Source organism: Heterodontus francisci, chromosome X, assembly GCF_036365525.1.
Source record: "Heterodontus francisci isolate sHetFra1 chromosome X, sHetFra1.hap1, whole genome shotgun sequence".
Lineage (NCBI taxonomy): Eukaryota > Metazoa > Chordata > Chondrichthyes > Heterodontiformes > Heterodontidae > Heterodontus > Heterodontus francisci.
This window is the reverse complement of record NC_090421.1, coordinates 9816899-9836786: the sequence shown is the minus strand read 5'-3', so window position 1 is coordinate 9836786 and position 19888 is coordinate 9816899. Positions and strand designations below refer to the sequence as shown.

The 19888-nt window shown below is 41.3% G+C and overlaps 1 protein-coding gene across 13 annotated transcripts in view; it reads left to right on the top strand.

Moving 5' to 3' along the window:
- LOC137358726 (sodium channel protein type 8 subunit alpha-like) overlaps positions 1–19888 on the top strand; it is a 238476-nt gene that overhangs the window by 187306 nt on the left and 31282 nt on the right. For 11 of the 13 annotated variants that reach the window (XM_068024971.1, XM_068024981.1, XM_068024972.1 and 8 more), the window contains 4 exons: positions 3920–4040; positions 4584–4738; positions 6392–6565; positions 13214–13336. In XM_068024971.1, coding sequence (XP_067881072.1) covers positions 3920–4040; positions 4584–4738; positions 6392–6565; positions 13214–13336 — 573 coding nt within the window. The remainder of the gene's footprint in view (positions 1–3919; positions 4041–4583; positions 4739–6391; positions 6566–13213; positions 13337–19888) is intronic. The other 2 variants (XM_068024984.1, XM_068024973.1) reach the window with 1 other exon arrangement.

Below are 19888 nucleotides of genomic sequence, written 5' to 3'. Positions count from 1 at the left end.
GAGGAGGGTAGTAAAATAATTAGAGACACAATAATAACACCAGAACATAAGAATTTAAACAGATAAGAGGTCCAAATAGTATCCTTTTGGAAGGATATTTGTAAGTGATTTGCTCGGCATTTAGTAACAATGGAGTCATAATCATGTAGGAGTTCTAAGTAACCTAACATAGAAAGGGGTGGGTTATTTTCTTTTTGCAGGGCTTGTAGGACCATTTTTACAGTCAAAGGATATTGAACAGTATGGGGAATGAATAACAACATGGAATTAGACAAAGGTGGCTCTTGAAGAGAAAGTACTGGTACAGACTTGATGGGTTGAACAGCCTGTCTTTGTGCTGTAATATTCCATGGTTCTGTTATCTTAGCACATGATCCAGCTCCCATTTAAGAAAGCCAGGTGCATTTATCTACGCAATAATAATTAACTGTCTTGCTGTAATAAATTGGGACTTTTTGGTCAAAACTATTCGAATAGATTGACTAAAACTAGGGCGTCGATTAAGCGGGCTTCAGGCAGGCAGGGGCAGGACCTAAATTTCAGGCCCGGGATATTTTAACTCCTGAGACTTATTTAATTGCCACTGCTTCAAGTCCCACCTAAAACGGGCAGGAAGAGGATGCAGTGTAGCTGGTGGCAAAGCAAGATCAGGCTAATTGCAAGTTTTGGAAGTCTGATGGTAGGGATAGGGTAAGTCTGGAGCAATGGAGGTTGTAACTTCACTTGTGAGGCCCAGAATAGCACTCCTACTTCACCTGGCCGCACAAAAGAAAGTCTAACAATTGGTTTCGAGGCACCGGCTATCTGCAAATCAGCTGCAGACCAGCTTCAGTCTGTGGGAAAGACACAGCAGTTTCTGCACTCAGGCTCCAGTTAAAAAGTAATCAGAGATCTATTGACATAATAGAACCCCAACTTGCATAAACTCATGAGGCCCCTGCTTGCTTTAGGCAGCTGCCTTATCTGCTTTCAAAATAGTGTGAAAGGGATCTGAGTGGGTACGTTACGTGCTCGTTTTTCACTGTCCACCTGCTTGGTTTCCACCAGCTAGCTATGGTTAACATCAACCCTTTGCTTTTAATCCTGTAGCCATTTCATGTTTCGAACAGTTTTTTTTTAACAACTACAAGGAATTGTGACCTGTAACATTTATTTTACTTTTCTGACCAGTGCTTTTGCAATACCAAATCTGTGTATGGTGACCATTGTATTGTAAATGCCCTCTCTGCCTAGTGTGTGTTAGTGCAGTATTTGAAGAACTTGTAACCCATATAAGATACACTGCTGTGTCTTGGATCTTGAAACATTCGCACATCGCTGATGAGTGAAGAGAATTTTTAGTTCATCGGTCAGTCTGAATTTGAGGAATAGCAGCTATGAGTAAATCAGTTAGTTGTTTCATGATTTTTTTTGTTGCAGTTTTATCAGTTATTACCAAAGTTATTCAAAACAGGAAGCTTGAGACGTTACTTGTTTGCCTTACTGTTCCTTCATCAAACTGCTTTGTTTTGTTTTGCTAAAAAGTTAGAAGTAAAGGGATAATTGTCTTTCTGAAAAGGGTTTTTTGTTAAAGTTCATTTCTACAGAAGAGTAATATTTCCAGGGGTTCTATTGATCTCCTGCAGTAACCTCAGCGGAAGTTTGGTAGAAGCCCTGGAGAAATGGCGAAAATGGCCGTTTATGTCATTTTCCCAGGGTTTCCGTTGAAGTTACAGTGGACAATTGGAAAACTCCTGGAATTTCTAGTCAAGGATACTTTGATTTAAACTGCATCATTCTTCCATTGCATTTGTTGGTTATCTGACTCTACTCCTACTCTAGACAATGTAAAGCTTTGCCAAACATACTTTTTTCATGAAGATTGTGGCCCCTTAAATCTTGATGCTTGTTATGCCATTCAAGGCAAAAGTGATACAGATTCAGGGACATCATAACTAAGAACCAGAAGTGGAAGACTAAAGTCAGTTGAAACTCCTAAGTCGCCATCCTGACGAGCTGCATCAGGATGCCAGATTGGTGTCCGCAGCTCGCCAGTTTCATGCAGACGAGGCCCTGTTTTGATGGCCTCTGGACATGTGTTTGGATCAGACCAGGCATTTCATTCTGCACGCTGCCGCGTCTTCGGTTTCGCTCCTAGAAATCCTTAATTGTCTGCACTGGCTGCAAAACATGAAAATAATGTTGCATTTGCTCAGGAGCAGCATTGTTCACCTTGATGGCCACAGCAAAACAAATAACCAACGAATGCAGAATGCCCTTTCCTATACACCGAGGGGAAAAAGAAAAAACTTATTTAAGAGGGCTGAATTTTAACCTGAAAAAAAGGGTGGGTTTGGGTCAGGTGGTGGTGGTGGGGAAGGGGGTGGTTTCAAGTGTGAGAGATCTGTTTCCTGACCCAAACTTGGCTCTACTAAGGAAAATTTTTGAACTTTCCTAGCAGGCCTCATTGGCTTCCCACATGGTGAGATGGCTCAAGAGCCAAATAGAATTCCATTGGGGTCCCATATATGTATGGTCTGGTTTTCCCACCAGATGAAGATAACGGGAAGAGGAGCAGGGATACACCTTCAGGCACCACAAGGAAAGCTTAGGCCTCCCCTTTTTCATGCTGTGAGCTTTCCCTTGCCTCTTCCCAAATGTGAGATGGCCCCTGAAAACAGTCTGGGACATCCAGTTTTCCGCCAACTTCCCACCTGTTTCTGGAGGGACTTAAATGACACCTGGGAGTTTAAAATAAACCGGGCTTTTTGGAGCAGTGGGTGAGTTTTCAGCTCACCGCTACTCATGCGACCACAGTTAAAGTCAGGGCCTTTGTCACTGCGTTATGTATCAACCAAATGGGATTTTTTTTTATGTGAAAGACTTAACCCTGAAGATACCATAACAAGTTGGTAGAACAAAAATACAATGCCATAAATGAAATACTGCATTTTATCATGCAGGCTATGTTATTTCAGACAGGCGAGTAGAGATGGGAGGTTTACCTTCAACAATGTAAGCACTGATAACTGAATAGAATAGCAACCTCTATCTTCTGCATAGATGTCAGAACCACACTTTTGTTAATGTTCCTTTGCTGCTGCATTGTGATATCTCTTTTTCGCAGGTCTCAGTATATGAATATATAAACAACTTCTCTGATTTTCTGTCTGATTTCTTTCCATGTTTCCTTTGGCATGCTATCAAAGAAGTTAAAATTGCACTGTGCAAGATTAGTAACAAATGCATCAGTGGATTAGGACCTTCCTTTAAACTACAAACAAAGTGAACATATGACAATGATGGACAGGAAAAGATCCATGGTCCATTCAATCTTTCCCACACAACTGTGTTGTCTTGTGCATTACAATATATGGACTCCCAACCAAAACTATGTAGTCTCCTGGGACGTCTGAATGTGTTCATTACTCATATTGCATGGAGAAATAATGTTATGTTATTAGCGATCAAGACATTAATTTCACAGTGAGACTACACAATGTATCACTAGGACTACATCTTTATGTATTTTGAACTTTGTGACCTTAGCTTTCATGGTACCCAACAATGACGCAAATGTTGGGGTTTTCAGAGCAAACTGTTCCAAGAACTGACAAACCTAGGGATTGAATTTCCACCTTTACACCATCTTTCCAAGGTTTCTTCTGATTTTCTGCACCAGTTACAGCAGACGATCGGGAGAACTGCTGTATAAATTTAACCCCATGCTCTATAAGCTGTCTCTATCTGTATGTATTTTGGCTTCACTCAAATGTCAGAACTAAAAAAAAGATCTGTGCTGTGAACTGATGACCAGAATACGATAGAGATGCATGACCTACAATAGCTCTGCCTACACTTGATGCGGCCACATCTATTCCTTCAGCACCACATTTTGTTATGAAGTTGCCGATCATTTGTTTGTCTCATGAACTTGCAGAAACTGGATGATACCAGCTCGTCGGAAGGAAGTACAATAGATATAAAGCCGGAAGGAGAAGAGGGCCCACCAGTAGAGCAGCCTGAAGAGTACTTGGACCCTGAAGCATGCTTCACTGATGGTAGGATCTGATGGTCAGCTCTGTAAAATCACAATTAGTATTGCAAGAGATGAATGGGTTGGTGTAAAGTGGATTGTACATGATCATACTGGGCCACTAGGTGGCAAATGCTGTTCAATGAGGATAAGCATGAAATAATTAGTATGGAAGCATGTGTTAAAAGTAGTTTTGTCAACGCAACGCTGCAGTTAAATGTGTAGGTAGGCGACTGGGTTGCATTAGGATAGAATACAAATATTTTCGCTGTGTAAGATGTTAATTTAAATCCAGAGATTGCTGTATGATGTTCACCAAATTATAAGTAGGATATTTCTTGCGGATTGCTTCAGAAACAAAAAAGATAATCCGAGGTGTCAGGAATGTAATTTTTGAGGGACAGTCAAAGTACAGCGAGAAATCTTTGAGGTAACCTAACTGAAGTTCTCTGCACTGCTCTTGAACAAAATGGTCACCATAGCTGAACATCATCAGCATGTGAGCCAATTGATTGAGAAATGATCCTACCCCAGTACTCTCAGAACTGTGTGTTTTTATTTTCTATAGGTTGTGTACAACGGTTTAAATGTTGTCAGGTCAGCATCGAAGAAGGCTGGGGCAAACCATGGTGGACTTTGCGAAAAACCTGCTTTTTGATAGTGGAACATAACTGGTTTGAAACCTTCATCGTTTTTATGATTCTACTCAGCAGTGGAGCACTGGTAAGCCCTTGTTAAGTAGGGCAGCGTTAGAGCTCGATGCACCTGTACATTTGTTTTCTATCCGTTAACCAAAAGAAAGGCAGTACGTTGCATTTTCAGGCTGAGCCATAAATACCTGTTTTCTTTTAACCACAGCTTTATGTGCTGGCTGTATTTGCAGTATTTTTTTCTTCCCTCTCTGAAGGTGCTAGCTCTTGCTGGGATACAGGTCCCACAAGTACCAGATGCCCTTCAGTATCTTGTCCAAGTGGCTATTCTTCATGAGTACACCTGGTCATGTAGTCTGTGGCCTGTTTGACTGTGGGCACCACCGCAACTCAATATCAACATTCAAGTATTTTTCAGCAGGACCATGAGTAGCAGCAGGAACCCAAACTATTTTTGTTTCACTCTCCCTAACCCAGGGACACTTTGGCTCAAACTGAGACCAGCCAATTTGACACAAACGAAAACTTGAACCTTGGATCTTCTAATTTGGATAACGTGACATCACATATGCTGGTGATTTTCCCCCTGGCTGTAGAGGGGGAGATTTTTACATGCCAGTCAGTTGATAAATTATAATTAGATTTGTTCTTTCATGTAAATCTAATAAGTAATATTTTTATTACTAATTGCAATGCTTATTCTCTGGTCTACAATTTCAAATTCTTAATTACAAAGCATTTTCAGCATGGAAACAGGCCATTCGGCCCAACTGGTCTATGCCAGTGTTTATGTTCCACACGAGCCTCCTCCTGCCCCTCTTTATCTCACCCTATATCCTTCTATTCCTTTGTCCCTCATGTACTTATCTAGCTTCCCCTTAAATACATCTATGCTATTCGCCTGACCCACTCCCTGTGGTAGCAAGTTCCACATTCTCACCACTCTCTGGGTAAAGAAGTTTCTCCTGAATTCCCTATTAGTAACTGTCTTATATTTATGGTCCCTCGTTCTCGTCTCCCCGCAAGTGGAAACATCATCTCTGTCATCCCCATCAAACCCTTTCATAATGTTGAAGATCTCTATCAGGTCACCTTTCAGTCATCCCTTTTCTGGAGAAAAAAGCCCCGGCCTGTTCAATCTTTCCTGATGGGTATGACTTCTCAGTTCTGGTATCATTCCAGTAAATTGTTTCATTGATCAAACCAGATTTTAAATGAGAAATTTTGTGCACTGTTGCATGGCATGACTGTACTTGCTACTATTGAGTCAGGTATGACCCTGGATTCTTTGCCAAATAAATTGTTGAAAAGACCGCCCTTATGGCTGAGATGGCAAATGCACCGCTCGGTGAGAAACTGAGGCACACAAACCAGACCGGTTTAATCCCCAATCTGTGATGTTACCTGATCTGAGCGAGGGCAATTGTTGGGGTGTTGCAGTCGTCTCCCAGGGCTAGGGAGGGGGGAAATCAGCTAGGATGACTCGAGCTGGATAATCCATCAGGTGAAGACAAAACTGAGGTGAACTATGAAAACATCCCCGCACCACCCTTCCCCCAAAACTGTTGAATATGCTGCCAACACTCATGAACTAAGGAAACAGGGCAGCTGCCACCTGTGGAACCAAACCTTGGCACAAGATGGTGCAATTAGAAAAATTTGTTTTAAGTTCTTTTTTTAAAAAAAATAATTGCTGTACAGTTTTAAAATTGTCCTTTTATTTTAGGCTTTTGAGGATATTTACATTGAACAGAGAAAGACAATCCGGACCATCCTCGAGTATGCTGATAAGATCTTCACGTATATCTTCATCCTTGAGATGTTGTTGAAGTGGACGGCCTATGGATTTCAAAAGTACTTCACGAATGCATGGTGCTGGCTGGACTTCCTGATTGTGGATGTATGTATCCAGCCTTTTTTGTACTTTTTAAGAAGTTTCAGCTGGGGTGGGCAGGCAGGAAATAGTGAACTTTGGTTCTGTAGTGTGTCACTTAGTAGTCAAAGAATAATATGTGTTTAATCCAAAATAATGCATTTAAAGTGCAGTGAACTATAGTGCCAATCTTGCCAAAATGTGCTGTGAGAAAGGTTTGAGGCTTGATCTTGTAAATTAATCTAAAGTGGGTGTAAGACCTAGCAGTTACATCGTGAAGTCCCTCCAAAATGGTTTAATGGGAGACTGCCGGGCTTATTCTGACAAAGAAATTGGTTAAGTGATGGAGAGTTTTGGTCAGGAGGTTCGCAGCAAACCTGAAGACGACCTAAATCTTTATTCTATGCAGGTTCTCTTCAAGAGGCCTACTGGGCCGAACAAAGCCTGAACCATTTCTTTTTTCGACAAATAACATGGAATCCTGGACCCCTATATCATATTATTTTGCTCATTTTTTTTCCAGAGGCAAACATACTATGTCAAATGATGCCTTCTGAAAATATAAAACTGCTTATAACAACAACATCTCAGTACATTTTAAGAGTGATGCGGTGCTTTCACTTGTAAAATCCTTACCCAGAAATTGAAGCCAATTGTTGTCCTTTATTCATAAAAGCATTAGGTTGTATTTTTTTTTCTTGTGTAAAGAAAAATTGAGGCACAGTTTATCAGGTAACCTTCTCCACTAACCATCTTTTAATCAATGTCCTCTCTCTAAATCATTTGAATGTTAACCTATGGTAAAGCATGTTTAATATTGTAATCGTGGAATTTTATGTCCTACACAAAAGTTACAGTCTGTGATTTGGTTTTCATTGTTTGAATGATTTGTCCATGCAAATCTGTTGATGGTGGTGGGCTGTTATATTGTAACATTGATCTTAATATATAGACTGTTTCCAAAATGATTAAGTTGCCATTTCAAATATGGGTGTTTTGCTGAAGAAAGAAGGTATTGACTTCATAAAATGATGTGTAAAAATGTTTGCCTGTGACTTAAATGACAGATTGTAGTTTGGAATGCTGCAGAATAGTTGGGGGCCTATTCAGATTTGTGATGGGCATCCTCAATGCAATGCTTCCTTTAAATCTTCCAGAGGATTTCCTTCAGTAACTGCAGCCAATGTTAAAAGTTCTGCCAGGTACTTTTTCCCATGGGATGACTGAAAATCAAATTTTTTAAATATCACTACAGTCAAGCTTTGAAATTGTAAATACAGCTGCTGTAAATTCCAGTATATAATTTGCACCTCCATAAAAATTGCTGTCATATTTTGTGGTTACCATCTTGGTAAAAACCAGAGAAGTAGAGTTTACTCCCCAATCTTTAGACCTGCGATCATACGTAGCTTGCAAACCAGATTTTGCCGTCTTAGAAGCTGAATTTGAACCCATGAATGAGTATTTATGAAAGTCCTGTCTGCTACTTTCATGGTGTTAACTTATTTCAACTGAACAGGTTAATACCTTTGTTGACTAGCAGATAGGACTTTCACATAAACACATTTGTTACTAATGTTGCACAATGCAATTTTAAACCAAGAATCCATGATCATTCTCTGAATGAATAACACACAATGCATGTTATTCCCCTATAATATATATTGGGGTTGAAATTTGTCTTGCGTGATTGGTGCCCATTTTGCACTTCGATTGTGAATTGGATGCCCATTATTTGCTCTGCCCGATATTGACTTCCATTGATTTAAATCTGAATAATCAAGCCAGGCATATAACAGGTGGCCCGTGCAATACCCCATGTTTAGTAACCCTGCCCAAGTGGATTTTCTCCCACATCTCCCCTGCTATGTGTTAGAATCAGTTCACTCCCCGATAGATAAAATGTGTATGACTTCAATAACTGTATTCTTGCATTTTTATTTTATTATAAGCCTCGAATTTACACCATGTTATTACTGTATCAACACGTTATGCATTTGTAACAAATTCCTTTGCTATTTTAATAGAGATACTAACCCATTTAAAAGGAATGGTTTAATGCCGCTATTAAAATAGTGGTTAAAATAATGTGCACTGCGTAATTTTTGGACTATAAGAAATTCATTCCTTTGAAACTTATTGGGGTAAAAACTAGTCTCGGGCGGTAGCACAAAATGGGGGGTGTTGGATTGGCCGCTTGTGATACACAGCCTGTGATAGTTCCATTGAAGTCAACCGCCTGAGATGAATTCCGACCTCACGGTGTTCCTCTCTGTAATTAGATAATTAGCATAAATATCCATGCTTATTTTTAGCCAATCTATATTTCTACACTTGTGTGTTAATGGGCTGAAAGGCCACTTCAATAGTTGAATACATTCACATGAAAGTTTTTGAAAAAAACCCCAGACCCATTCATTTTAAAGAAACAAAGGAACTTAGCATATTAACCAATGCATTACAGATACAACAACTTATATTTATGCCTTTAACTAATAAAACATCCCAAGGTGCTTCACAGAGGCATTATCAAACAAAAACAGCAGAACTTCAACATGATGGAAAATAGCACAAAGTATACAAAATGGTGAAATGGCATATAAGCTTTATATATTATTGGAGATTAATACACACAGTATTCTCATTATAAAGTGGGTGAATTTCGATGGAGGCTCACTTCCATTGAAACTGTGGTGAAAGAGACATGGAAATTCCAGAAAAACATTGGAACCTTCTTTAACAATGTTAGAAAATGTTTTGCAACATGTAGATGCTTTGAATTAATTGTTGAAGTTTAATAGTTCCAACAGGTTTCACTTTATTTATTTTCTTTTCAATTTATGCTTGGGTTGTGGGTGTTGCTGGCTATTGCTTATTTCTAATTATTCTTGAGAAGGTGATAGTGATGTCCTTCTTGAACCACTGCAGTCCAAGTGATGAAGGTACTTCCACAGTGCTGTTAGGTAGAGTGTTCCAGGATATTGACCCAGCAACGATGAAGGAACTGCAATATATGTCTAAGTCAGGATGGTGTGCAACTTGGAGGGGAACTTGAAGGTGATGGTGTCCTCATGCACCTGCTGCCCTTGTCCTCCTAGGTGGTAGAGGTCGCGTGTTTGGGAAATGCTGCTGAAGAAGTCTTGGTGAGTTGCTGCAGTGCATCTTGTAGATGGTACACACAGCAGCCACGGTGTGCCAGTGATGGAGGGAGTGAATGTTTAAGGTGGTGGATGGGATGTCAATCAAGCAGGCTGCTTTGTCCTGGATGGTGTGGAGCTTCTTGCATGCTGTTGGAGCTACACTAATCTGGGCAAGTGGAGAGCATTCCACACACTCCTGACTTGTGCCTTGTAGATGGTGGACAGGCTTTGGGGAGTCAGGAGGTGAGTTACTCGCTGCAGAATTCCCAGCCTCTGACCTGCTCGAGTAGCCACAATATTTATGTGGCTGGTCCAGTTGAGTTTCTGAGTCATCTTCACGCATACCATCAGTGTGAGGTTGAACTGACAGAAAAGCCACTTAACAAACGTGGAAGGGGCTCTACCATGATTTTGATGAATTCAAAAACATTTTGGTTTAATTGTATCTGCATGTCTTCACTGTTGATGGAAAATACTTCCATTGGAAAATCTTATGTGTTTTTGTTTTAAGCTGATATATTGATTGAACATCTGAAATCTCACTATGTGACAGTGGTCACTGTGCTGTTGGTCAGTCTTGGTTAATATGCCTCCAATTTTATTGTCTATATTTCTTCCTCAAAGGACTGAACCACTCTAATATTTATTATTTTCTGAAGAAAGTTTGTGATTTTAGTCTTGCAATTCCCTCTTCCCCTCAATTTGTTCAACACGATTAGTTTCTCCTCACATGAGTATCCCCCTCCCTCAAGTAGACTGTCCAGAACTGGAGGTATCTCCAAGTAAACCATCAATGTTAGGTTAAACTCACAGAAGGTCCACTTGATAAATGTGGGTGCAGACATTACATAGTTGGCGTCTGCTTTCTTCTGCTTAAGTAGAAAGGTTAAGACTATCAAACCTCGGGGGTAAAATTGGACATGACCGGGGACACAAAACAGAGGTTATTGCGCCGGTCGCCCATTATATACCCAGCCCAATAGCCAGTTCCAGTGACTTCATTAGATCTGAATATCGGGCATGTGATAGGGCATAAAAGCAATTCTCCCCTATTTGGCACCTTTGCCCATGTCCAATGTCAGCCTCTGTGTTTCTAGCGAGGGTCAAAATGCCACTGTCAATCAAAACTAGCAATTTGAATTTTGGCCTCTGTGTGTCTCTTAAAATTATTCCAGAGCAACAACATAAAACTTTACATAATTAACATTCATAATGACTTAATGTTTTAGCCCAAGGATGTTTCCAATGATTGTTTTGAAACCTGTCAGTGTAATATGAGAATTAAACTTTATGGTGGCAAAATGGTGGAGAATGACCTATAGTAGTATTTTGCCTGTGGATTTGACTTTCCATTTTTGTTGAATTGGTTAGATAAGCACATACTAATTAACATGTTACATACAGATCTCATTAACTTCCTTTGCAGAGTCTTGGACGATCAGCATCCTCACTTTTCCTTTTGGCTTCGGGTACAATACCCTTTGTAAACAGGTCGACGTGAGCATGCTTAGTATTTCGTCTTGTCTGAAGGTGAACTAATACAGAGTTGATAACCTGTAGACCAATTTATTTTATAGTTCCTCTCCTTGTAGAAAAGATTGCTGCCTATTGTTGTGTTTAGAGCAAACACCGATAATAATGTGAACTCCTGTTTAGATGTCTTTCCTTATAGAAGGCTTTGAATTGTATCAATCTACTCTGTGCCTTTGTAAAAGTTCAAAAAATGAATTGATTTAAGATGTTTTCCAATTGTGCACAACCACTCCTATTGACCTCTCTGAGTACTGAAGACAGATTTTGATCTGCTATAGTGTTTATGGTAACTAACTTTCTCAGCACATTCCTGGTATCATCTCTGGGGATGAGTGTAACTTGTAGTACCAATTACCTATATTAAATGGCTATTGTTTATTCAGTTTGCTGAGTCAATTATAAGCCTAGCCAAAATGCTGAGTCAGAAGTCATAATGGATAAAGTAAATGTTTCCATTAATTCTTCAGTGGGTGGCTTATCTCTACAATACTGTCTTTAATGCTCAGAGTGTTTAAAAAGAGAACTAATTTGGATGCTCACAAAATGGGTTTCTCTTCCTCCCTTTGTCTATTTATGACCAAGTATCTATTTGAGTACAAAGGACTACACCCGTGACATTCACTAGAATAAACAGGGGTATTAAAAAGCCTGGATCAGGAGAGATACTGGTGCATTTACTCTGCACATTCATCATACATACATAATAGATAATATCTGATTTGTTTGCACTTTCTATCATTGTAGAAGAGCTGCATTACTGTACCAGTACAACATGGACACAATTGCAAATGCTATTAATAGAGTTATCCAAAATAGATCAAATCTGAACATAATCAGATATCAAGCCATGTTGAATGGGTGATGCCTTGTGTTGAAAAAGCATTCTGCCCTTTCACCTTGTAGAATCTAAATTTTAATCCCACTTGGAGAAATGGTGAGAAATTCTCTCTACCCTAGGGCACACTAAGGGGTACAGATTTCAATTATTTGCACATATTAATATTAACGTGTCTTAAAATCTAGCCCCTCTGTAAGTTTTAGCCTGTCTTTTGTTTTTCCTTCTCCCTTGCCCCTAAGCCTGACAAAGCCTTACAACCATAGGCTGAATAGAGAACTGAAAAATAGCATCTAAGTGTGCAATCTTTCTTTCATTTTAAGTTTCTCACATTGGAGAAGTCTCAAACTTTATACCAAGTTATACTTGAAGGCAATGTATTGTGCCCGATACTGTCTTCAAGTAGCAGCTTTCCAGTGAGTCATTTCAAGCCTGACTAACAAGCAATGTCTAAGAAACTTCCTAAACATTTGTGATTGAGTTTTAGTAGGTAAAGTGATACTGCAGCTTTAAATGGAAACTTTCTGGGGAACCCAACTTGTTTTGTAAATGCACATTTTGTTGAACTAAATTTAAGTACAAAATGTTAAATTGAACCTGACCAAACTTAATAAATCACAAAATGCCAGTGTGATTATATGTTGGGAATAATTTGTTGCAGATGGAACTCTGTGTCCCCTCTGCTACCACACCCCACCACAACCCCTTTCCAGTGCAGTGCCTCTGTATATAAAGGAGATATCAGAGGTTAGTTTGATATGCAGCACAGATTTACCTGTATTCTTTTTTGTAGGTACCTTTTATTTGTGTGGCTTAATTTTCTGGGCTTTTTCTCCCCTCACTTCGATCGGATCTTCACAAAGTAAAGGGCAAGGGTAAGGTTCTTATCATCCATTGGGCGTTTTCCTCCAACAGGTCCCCTTTAGTTGTCTGTGTGTCTGTGACCCTTCTTTTCACTTTTCTTCCTTTTGTTCTATCTTATGCCTCTTCTCAACTACGCATTTCCTTCTAGGTCACTAGGAATTCCTTCAGGCAAGGGAAGTAGGGAGCTGACCTCAGTTCATCGCAACGAGCTTGGGGCAATTTCACAATTAGTCCACTTTGTTTCATCAGTGATAGGGCCTTTGCTAACAGTATTGGGAACTTTGCTTTTCTGTTTCTGTATAGGTTTCCTTAGTCAGCCTCGTAGCTAATGCCCTGGGCTACTCCGAACTAGGTGCCATTAAGTCTCTTAGGACACTAAGAGCTTTGAGACCTCTAAGAGCCTTGTCACGATTTGAAGGGATGAGGGTAAGATGGAATAGCAGCTGACCTTCTGCATGCATATGAGAAAAAGTTTAAGCATGCTAGAATTGATCAATAAACTCTGGGGAGGGGGAAATTAATCATGACACAGCTGCTGAACTTATCCCCTCTCCCTGTTATTCCCCACCTGCACCCTCTCCTGAAAAGGAGATACATTAGGCTGCCTCATCACATTAGACTGGCCCAAACTACATGCCATCGTAGAACATACATCAGCTGTTCTCATTTGGCCTGGCTTTCCTTTAGTGTTTAAAAGGGTTTTTCTGCTGTAACCTAAACAGAGAATCACCAGGTGCAAAGATGTATGCATAACGCATATGCTTAAATATGTATCAGGTGACTGAATGATTGATGAAAATTGAAAATGATATACAAAGTGCCAAACTTAATTAAATTCTTCAATTGGGAACTGCAGTTTTTTGTACAAATATGAGGTAAAATTGAATGTTTTTGAAGTTGGAATGTACGTGTTACCAGAACTACATATTTTTCGGCTTACTAAATAGATGCATGGCCACGGTGTTCATCTTCTTGTACCTGGTTGTTCTCAATCCAGTCCAATGGAGACTGGTGGCCTTGTCTGACAGCTTTTCCTTCCACTTCCTCCCTTCTTTATACCATGCTCTATGGTACCCCTGTTGTGTCACTTTAAAAGAATCTCATCACAATCAAGCATTGCACTGAATGAGTTTGATGCCATCATAACATTTTAAAGATTTGAAATAATTTAATGTGGGATGAGACTCACTGCTGTTGATTGCATGGAATCCATATTGAATAATCGGCCGCACATTTTGAAGGTGCATGTAAATTACTATGTACCGATACCTTTGTTTTCAATGAGCGAATAATACAGCACAGACCTTCCAATACTCATTAAAGAGGCAATGTGTTGAAAAATTGTAATTTTTCCCCAGTATTGCATTGTGACTTGCAAGCATCCCTAGGTTAGATGTATAGTATGGTTGATTGAGACTGTATTACCAAACAATCCAGTCTAAACCCCCCAACCTTAGAAGAGGTGAAATTGCACTGAAAGATGACTGATAAAATAACAAATGGAGGGAATGTGCTACAAAGGTGTATATAATCCTTAGTGAGCTACAATCGTAACATGCCGATTCCCAACCACAACCTAGAAATATGCCACTGACCATCAGTTATTTTATATAGCACATTTTAAACATATCTTTATACTTAACTTGTGTTTGAAAGGTGGCTGCCATTATGCCAAGTAGACTACAGAGACTAATAGTCAGCTCCTATGAAAGGAAACCGATGCATTATTTCAGCATTGGGGCATTAGGAATGCCAGGGGCTGGATTTTGTGCTGGAGGCGGGGCTCCTGGCGCCAGGCAGAAAAGACAGGGGCAATCCTTTAAGTCTCTAAAGGGACGGGGATTCCACCTCCAAGAGCTGCCGGCCAATCAGAGGGCCGGCAGCTCAGCAATATCAGCAGTGCTACCGAGAGCAGTGGCCACTGCCGGCCACAGAGGCCTTGGACCCAGGCCCAGGACTGGAACCCCAGAACAAAGGTAGGTGAGGCGGGGAAGGCCCTGGCGAAGAGAGGTGGTGGGGTGGTCATGCAGTCCCGGGGGGGGTGAAAGTTGTTCCCGTTGGGGGTCCTCCATAGGCCACAAATTGCCCACGAAGGAGGGCCCTCCCCCCCCCCCAAGCTCGCAGGGAGGGTGCCTCGTTCCCCCGTGGAGCAGAGGCCCCCGCCCACCACTGCGGGTACGATCCCAGTGATGCTGAGGAGAGGCCCTTCATTGGCCGTTAATGGGCCACTTAAGGACCTCAATCGGCCTCTGGGCGGGAAGGCTGCTGTCGGGCCCACTACCCCACCGCATTTCCCCCCCCCCCCCCAGTCACCTGTTGTGATACTTCATGCCCGCCCCCCCCCCCCCCCACCTCTGACCCTGCCTCATGGGGCCTCACAAAATCCCGGCCCAGGTGTGTTGTGGCATCAGATTGTGTGCAGTGCAAGAGGGTTTTTGTCCCAGAAAATATAAGATGGTGCACACTATAGAGGTTTGAAATCATTGGGTAAATTGGTGACTAAGGGCAAGTGATGTGCTTAACTATTAGCCAAGCACATAGGAAAATAGGAATCTATTTTTTCCAACCATTAGGCTACATGTTTGGCTTAGACCTGAACCAGTGTTTGCTCTTCCTTGAAAAACAGTTAGACGCTTATTGTTTTCAGGATGTGTGAAACACTGTCGAGGCTGCATTTATTGTCCATTTCTACTTGCCCGGAGGTGGTAATGGTGAATTGCCTTCCTGGACTACTGGTTTCAGAGCATAGTTCTATAGATTAACAGGATGGGTTCAGAATCTTGGTCTCTTTGATATCCCTTAAACCCATTGATACAAGCTGTAATCTTGAGCTGAATTCAGTCTAATTCAGTAGAATATAAGTCAGAGAAAGTTGTGGTCAAACTATCATGCTCTGGTTAGAGTGCACCTCAAGCATTGTGTCCAGTTCTAGTTAGCAAAATACAAAGGAAGCAATAATGTGCTGGAGGCAGAGCAGAAAGGTTTACAAAAAGACAAGAGATACTAGAGTTTTTCTCTCTGGAAAGACCATGTCTGGGAGATGTTCTTATAGAGATATATGCAAAAGTAACTGTTATGGAAAAGATTAATTACATAGAAATTATAACACAAACAGGCCATTCAGCCGAAGCAGTTCATGTTGCTGTTTATCCTCCACTTGATCAATAGTTCTCATCCCATGATCCTGCCCTGTTCCCATATCCCTTTATTCCTCTTTCCTTCAACCACCTATCTAACCTATTGTTAAATGTTGACATGGTCACTGCTTCAATCACTAACTCTGGTAGAGCATTCTACAGCCTCACAGCCCTTCTGTATAAAACTGCTCCTCCTGCTCTTGGTCCTAAATCACTTACATTTAACTTATGTCCAAGCCCTCTTCTTGTTGACCCCCTAATCACCGGAAACAGTATGTCTGTATCTACTCTTCCCCATCTCTTTATAAGAACATAAGAAATAGGAGCAGGGGTAGGCCCCTCAAGCCTGCTCTGCCATTCAAAAAGATCATGGCTGATCTGATCTTGGCCTCAACTCGACTTTCCTGCCTGTTCCCCATAACCCTTGACTCCCCTTTAGTTCAAAAATCTGTCCTGCTCAGCCTTGAATATATTCAGTGACTCAGCCGCCACTGCTGTCTGCGGTTGAGAATACCAAAGATTCACCACCCCATGAGAGAAGAAATTCCTCCTCATCTCTGTCTTAAATATGAGACCCATTATTTTGAAATTGTGCCCCCTAGTTCTAGATCCCCCATGAGGGGAAACATCCTCTCAGCATCTACCCTGTTGAGCCCCCGCCCCCCTCCAGAATCTTTTATGTTTCAATGCGATCACCTCTCATTCTTCTAAACTCCCTTTCCTCATAAGATAACCCCTTCATCCCAGAGGATTAATTTTAGACACCTTAATCAAATCACTTTTTAATCTCCTATCTTGATGAGAATAGCCCCATTTTTAAAAGTCTTTCTTCATATTTATTTTATCATACCATACAGTGCACTGGTGAAGTAGAAAGGGCACAGTGAAACTGGGAGGTAGTGGGACCATACCTTCCTGGTGCATGGGAGTGTCCTGCAGAGGCTAGTATAATGGACAATGCTATTTCCAAATCACTTTGTCCTGCTGTGAAACTGGACACATTTCCAGCAACCACTTTGGAGTACCTTAATTCTATACTCTTCTGCATTTGATCTGATGATTTAACTTAGAGGAACCATTTTCGTTCATTATCCAGTTAAATACCGTAGTGGGTAAATTCCAGGAGAAACGAGCAGTAAATGTCAATTTCAAATGTACGTACATTGGCCAAACTTAAAACTCAAAAGAACAAGATTTGTCATGTGTGTACATGTACCCAGTCCAGAACCACACAGGGAAGCTAGCCATCTGCATGTTGCACAGGACCATTAGAGTCACTGATACACAGAGAAACCAGAATACCGGTTTAACTTAAACTGTAGGAGTAGGACATGGTGGCACAGTTTCAAGCTCGTAAAAAGGTAACTTAAGGACTGCTATCAGGAAGTTCTTTACATGGAGAATGGTCCGCATTTAAAATGGCCTTCTGGGTGACATTTGGTTAAAGCAGCTTGCAGTTGAGCCATGTAGATCAGCAGGTCCCAGATTTGATCCTCAGTCTATACTGTATTAGCTGATGGAAGACCGGGTGGGAGTAGGGGTGCTGCAGTTGGCCACAGTGCACCTGAATTTGGGAGCTGGAAGATCAACCAAGATGTTTTCTTCTAACTCATTCATGGAATGTGAGCGTTGCTGGCAAGGCCCGCATTTATTGCCCATCCCTAACTGAAGGTGATCGTGAGCCACCTTCTTGAACCGCTGCAGTCCATGTGGTGAAGGTACGCCCACAGTGTTGAGTAGGGAGTTCCAGGATTTCGACAATGTATTTCCAAGTCAGGATGGTATGTGGCTTGGAGGGAACTTGCAGGTGGTGGTGTTCCCATGCATCTGATGCCCTTGTCCTTCTAGGTGGTAGAGGTCGCAGGTTTGGGAGGTGCTGTCGAAGGAACCTTGGTGCGTTGCTGCAGTGCATCTTGTAGATGGTACACACTGCTGCCACTGTGACCTGTGATGGAAGGTGTGAATGTTTAAGGTGCTGGAAGGGGTGCCAATCAAGTGGGCTGTTTTGTTCTGGATGGTGTCGAACTTCTTGAATGTTGTTGGAGCTGCACTCCTTCAGGCAAGTGGAGAATATTCTATCACACCTCTGACTTGTGCCTAGTAGTTGGTGGACAGGCACTGGGGAATCAGGAGGTGAGTTACTCACCACAGAATACCCAACCTCGAAACCTGTTGTTGTAGCCACAGTATTTACGTAGCTGGTCCAGTGAAGTTTCTGGTCATTGGTGACTCTCAGGATGTTGTTTGTGGGGAATTTGATAATGTCAGTGCCATCGAATGTCAAGAGGAGGTGGTTAGACTCTCCCTTGTTAGAGATGGTCACTGCCTGATATGAATGTTAATTTTTACAGATCAGCCCAAGCCTGAATGTTGTACATATGAACATACGAATTAGGAGCAGGAGTAGGCCACTCGGCCCTTCGAGCCTGCTCCACCATTCAATAAGTTCATGGCTGAACTGATTACTCCACATTTCCACCTACCCCCGATAACCTTCCACCCCCTTGCTTATCAAGAATCTATCTACCTCTGCCTTAAAAATATTCAAAGACTCTGCTTCCACCGCCTTTTGAGGAAGAGAATTCCAAAGACTCACGACCCGCTGCGAGAAAAATGTTCTCCTCATCTGTCTTAAATGGGCGACCCCTTATTTTTAAACAGTGACCCCTAGTTCTAGATTCTCCCACAAGGGGAAACATCCTTTCCACACCCACCCTGTCAAGACCCCTCAGGATCTTATATGTTTCAATCAAGTCACCTCTTACTCTTCTAAATTCCAGAGGATACAAGCCTAGCCTGTCCAATCATTCCTCGTAAGACAGCCCGCCCATTCCAGGTATCAGTCTAGTAAACCTTCTCTGTACTGCCTCCAACGCATTTACATCCTTCCTTAAATAAGGAGACCAGTACTGTACACAATACTCTAGATGTGGTCTCACCAATGCCCTGTATAGCTGAAGCATAAGCTCCCTACTTTTGTATTCAATTCCCCTCGCGATAAACAATAACATTCTATTAGCTTTCCTAATTACGTGCTGTACCTGCATACTAACCTTTTGCGATTCATGCACTAGGACACTCAGATCTCTCTGCATCTCAGAGCTCTGCAATCTCTCACTATTTAGATAATCTGCTTTTTTATTCTTCCTGCCAAAGTGGACAATTTCATACTTTCCCACATTTGCCAGGTCTTTGCCCACTCACTTAACCTATCTATATCCCTTTGTAGCCCCCTTATGTCCTCTTCACAACTTACTTTCCTACCTATCTTTGTGTTATCAGCAAATTTAGCAATCATACCTTTGGTCCCTTCATCTAAGTCATTTATATAAATTGTAAAAAGTTGAGGTCCCAGCACAGATCCCTGTGGCACACCACTCGTTACATCTTGCCAACCGGAAAATCTATGCATACTCTCTGTTTCCTGTTAGCTAGCCAATCTTCTATCCATGCCAATATGTTACCCCATATACCATGAGCTTTTATTTTGTGCAATAACCTTTGATGTGGCACGTTATCAAATGCCTTCTGGAAATCTAAGTACAATACATCCACTGGTTCCCCTTTATCCACAGCACATGTAACTCCCTCAATGAACTCCAATAAATTGGTTAAACATGATTTCCCTTTCACAAAACCATGTTGACTCTGCCCGATTACCTTGAATTTTTCTAAATACCCTGCTATAACGTCTTTAATAATAGCTTCTAACATTTTCCCGAAGACAGATTTTAAGCTAACTGGCCTGTAGTTTCTTGCTTTCTATCTCCCTCCCTTTTTGAATGAAGGAGTTACATTCGCTATTTTCCAGTCTAGCGGAACCTTCCCCGAATCTAGGGAA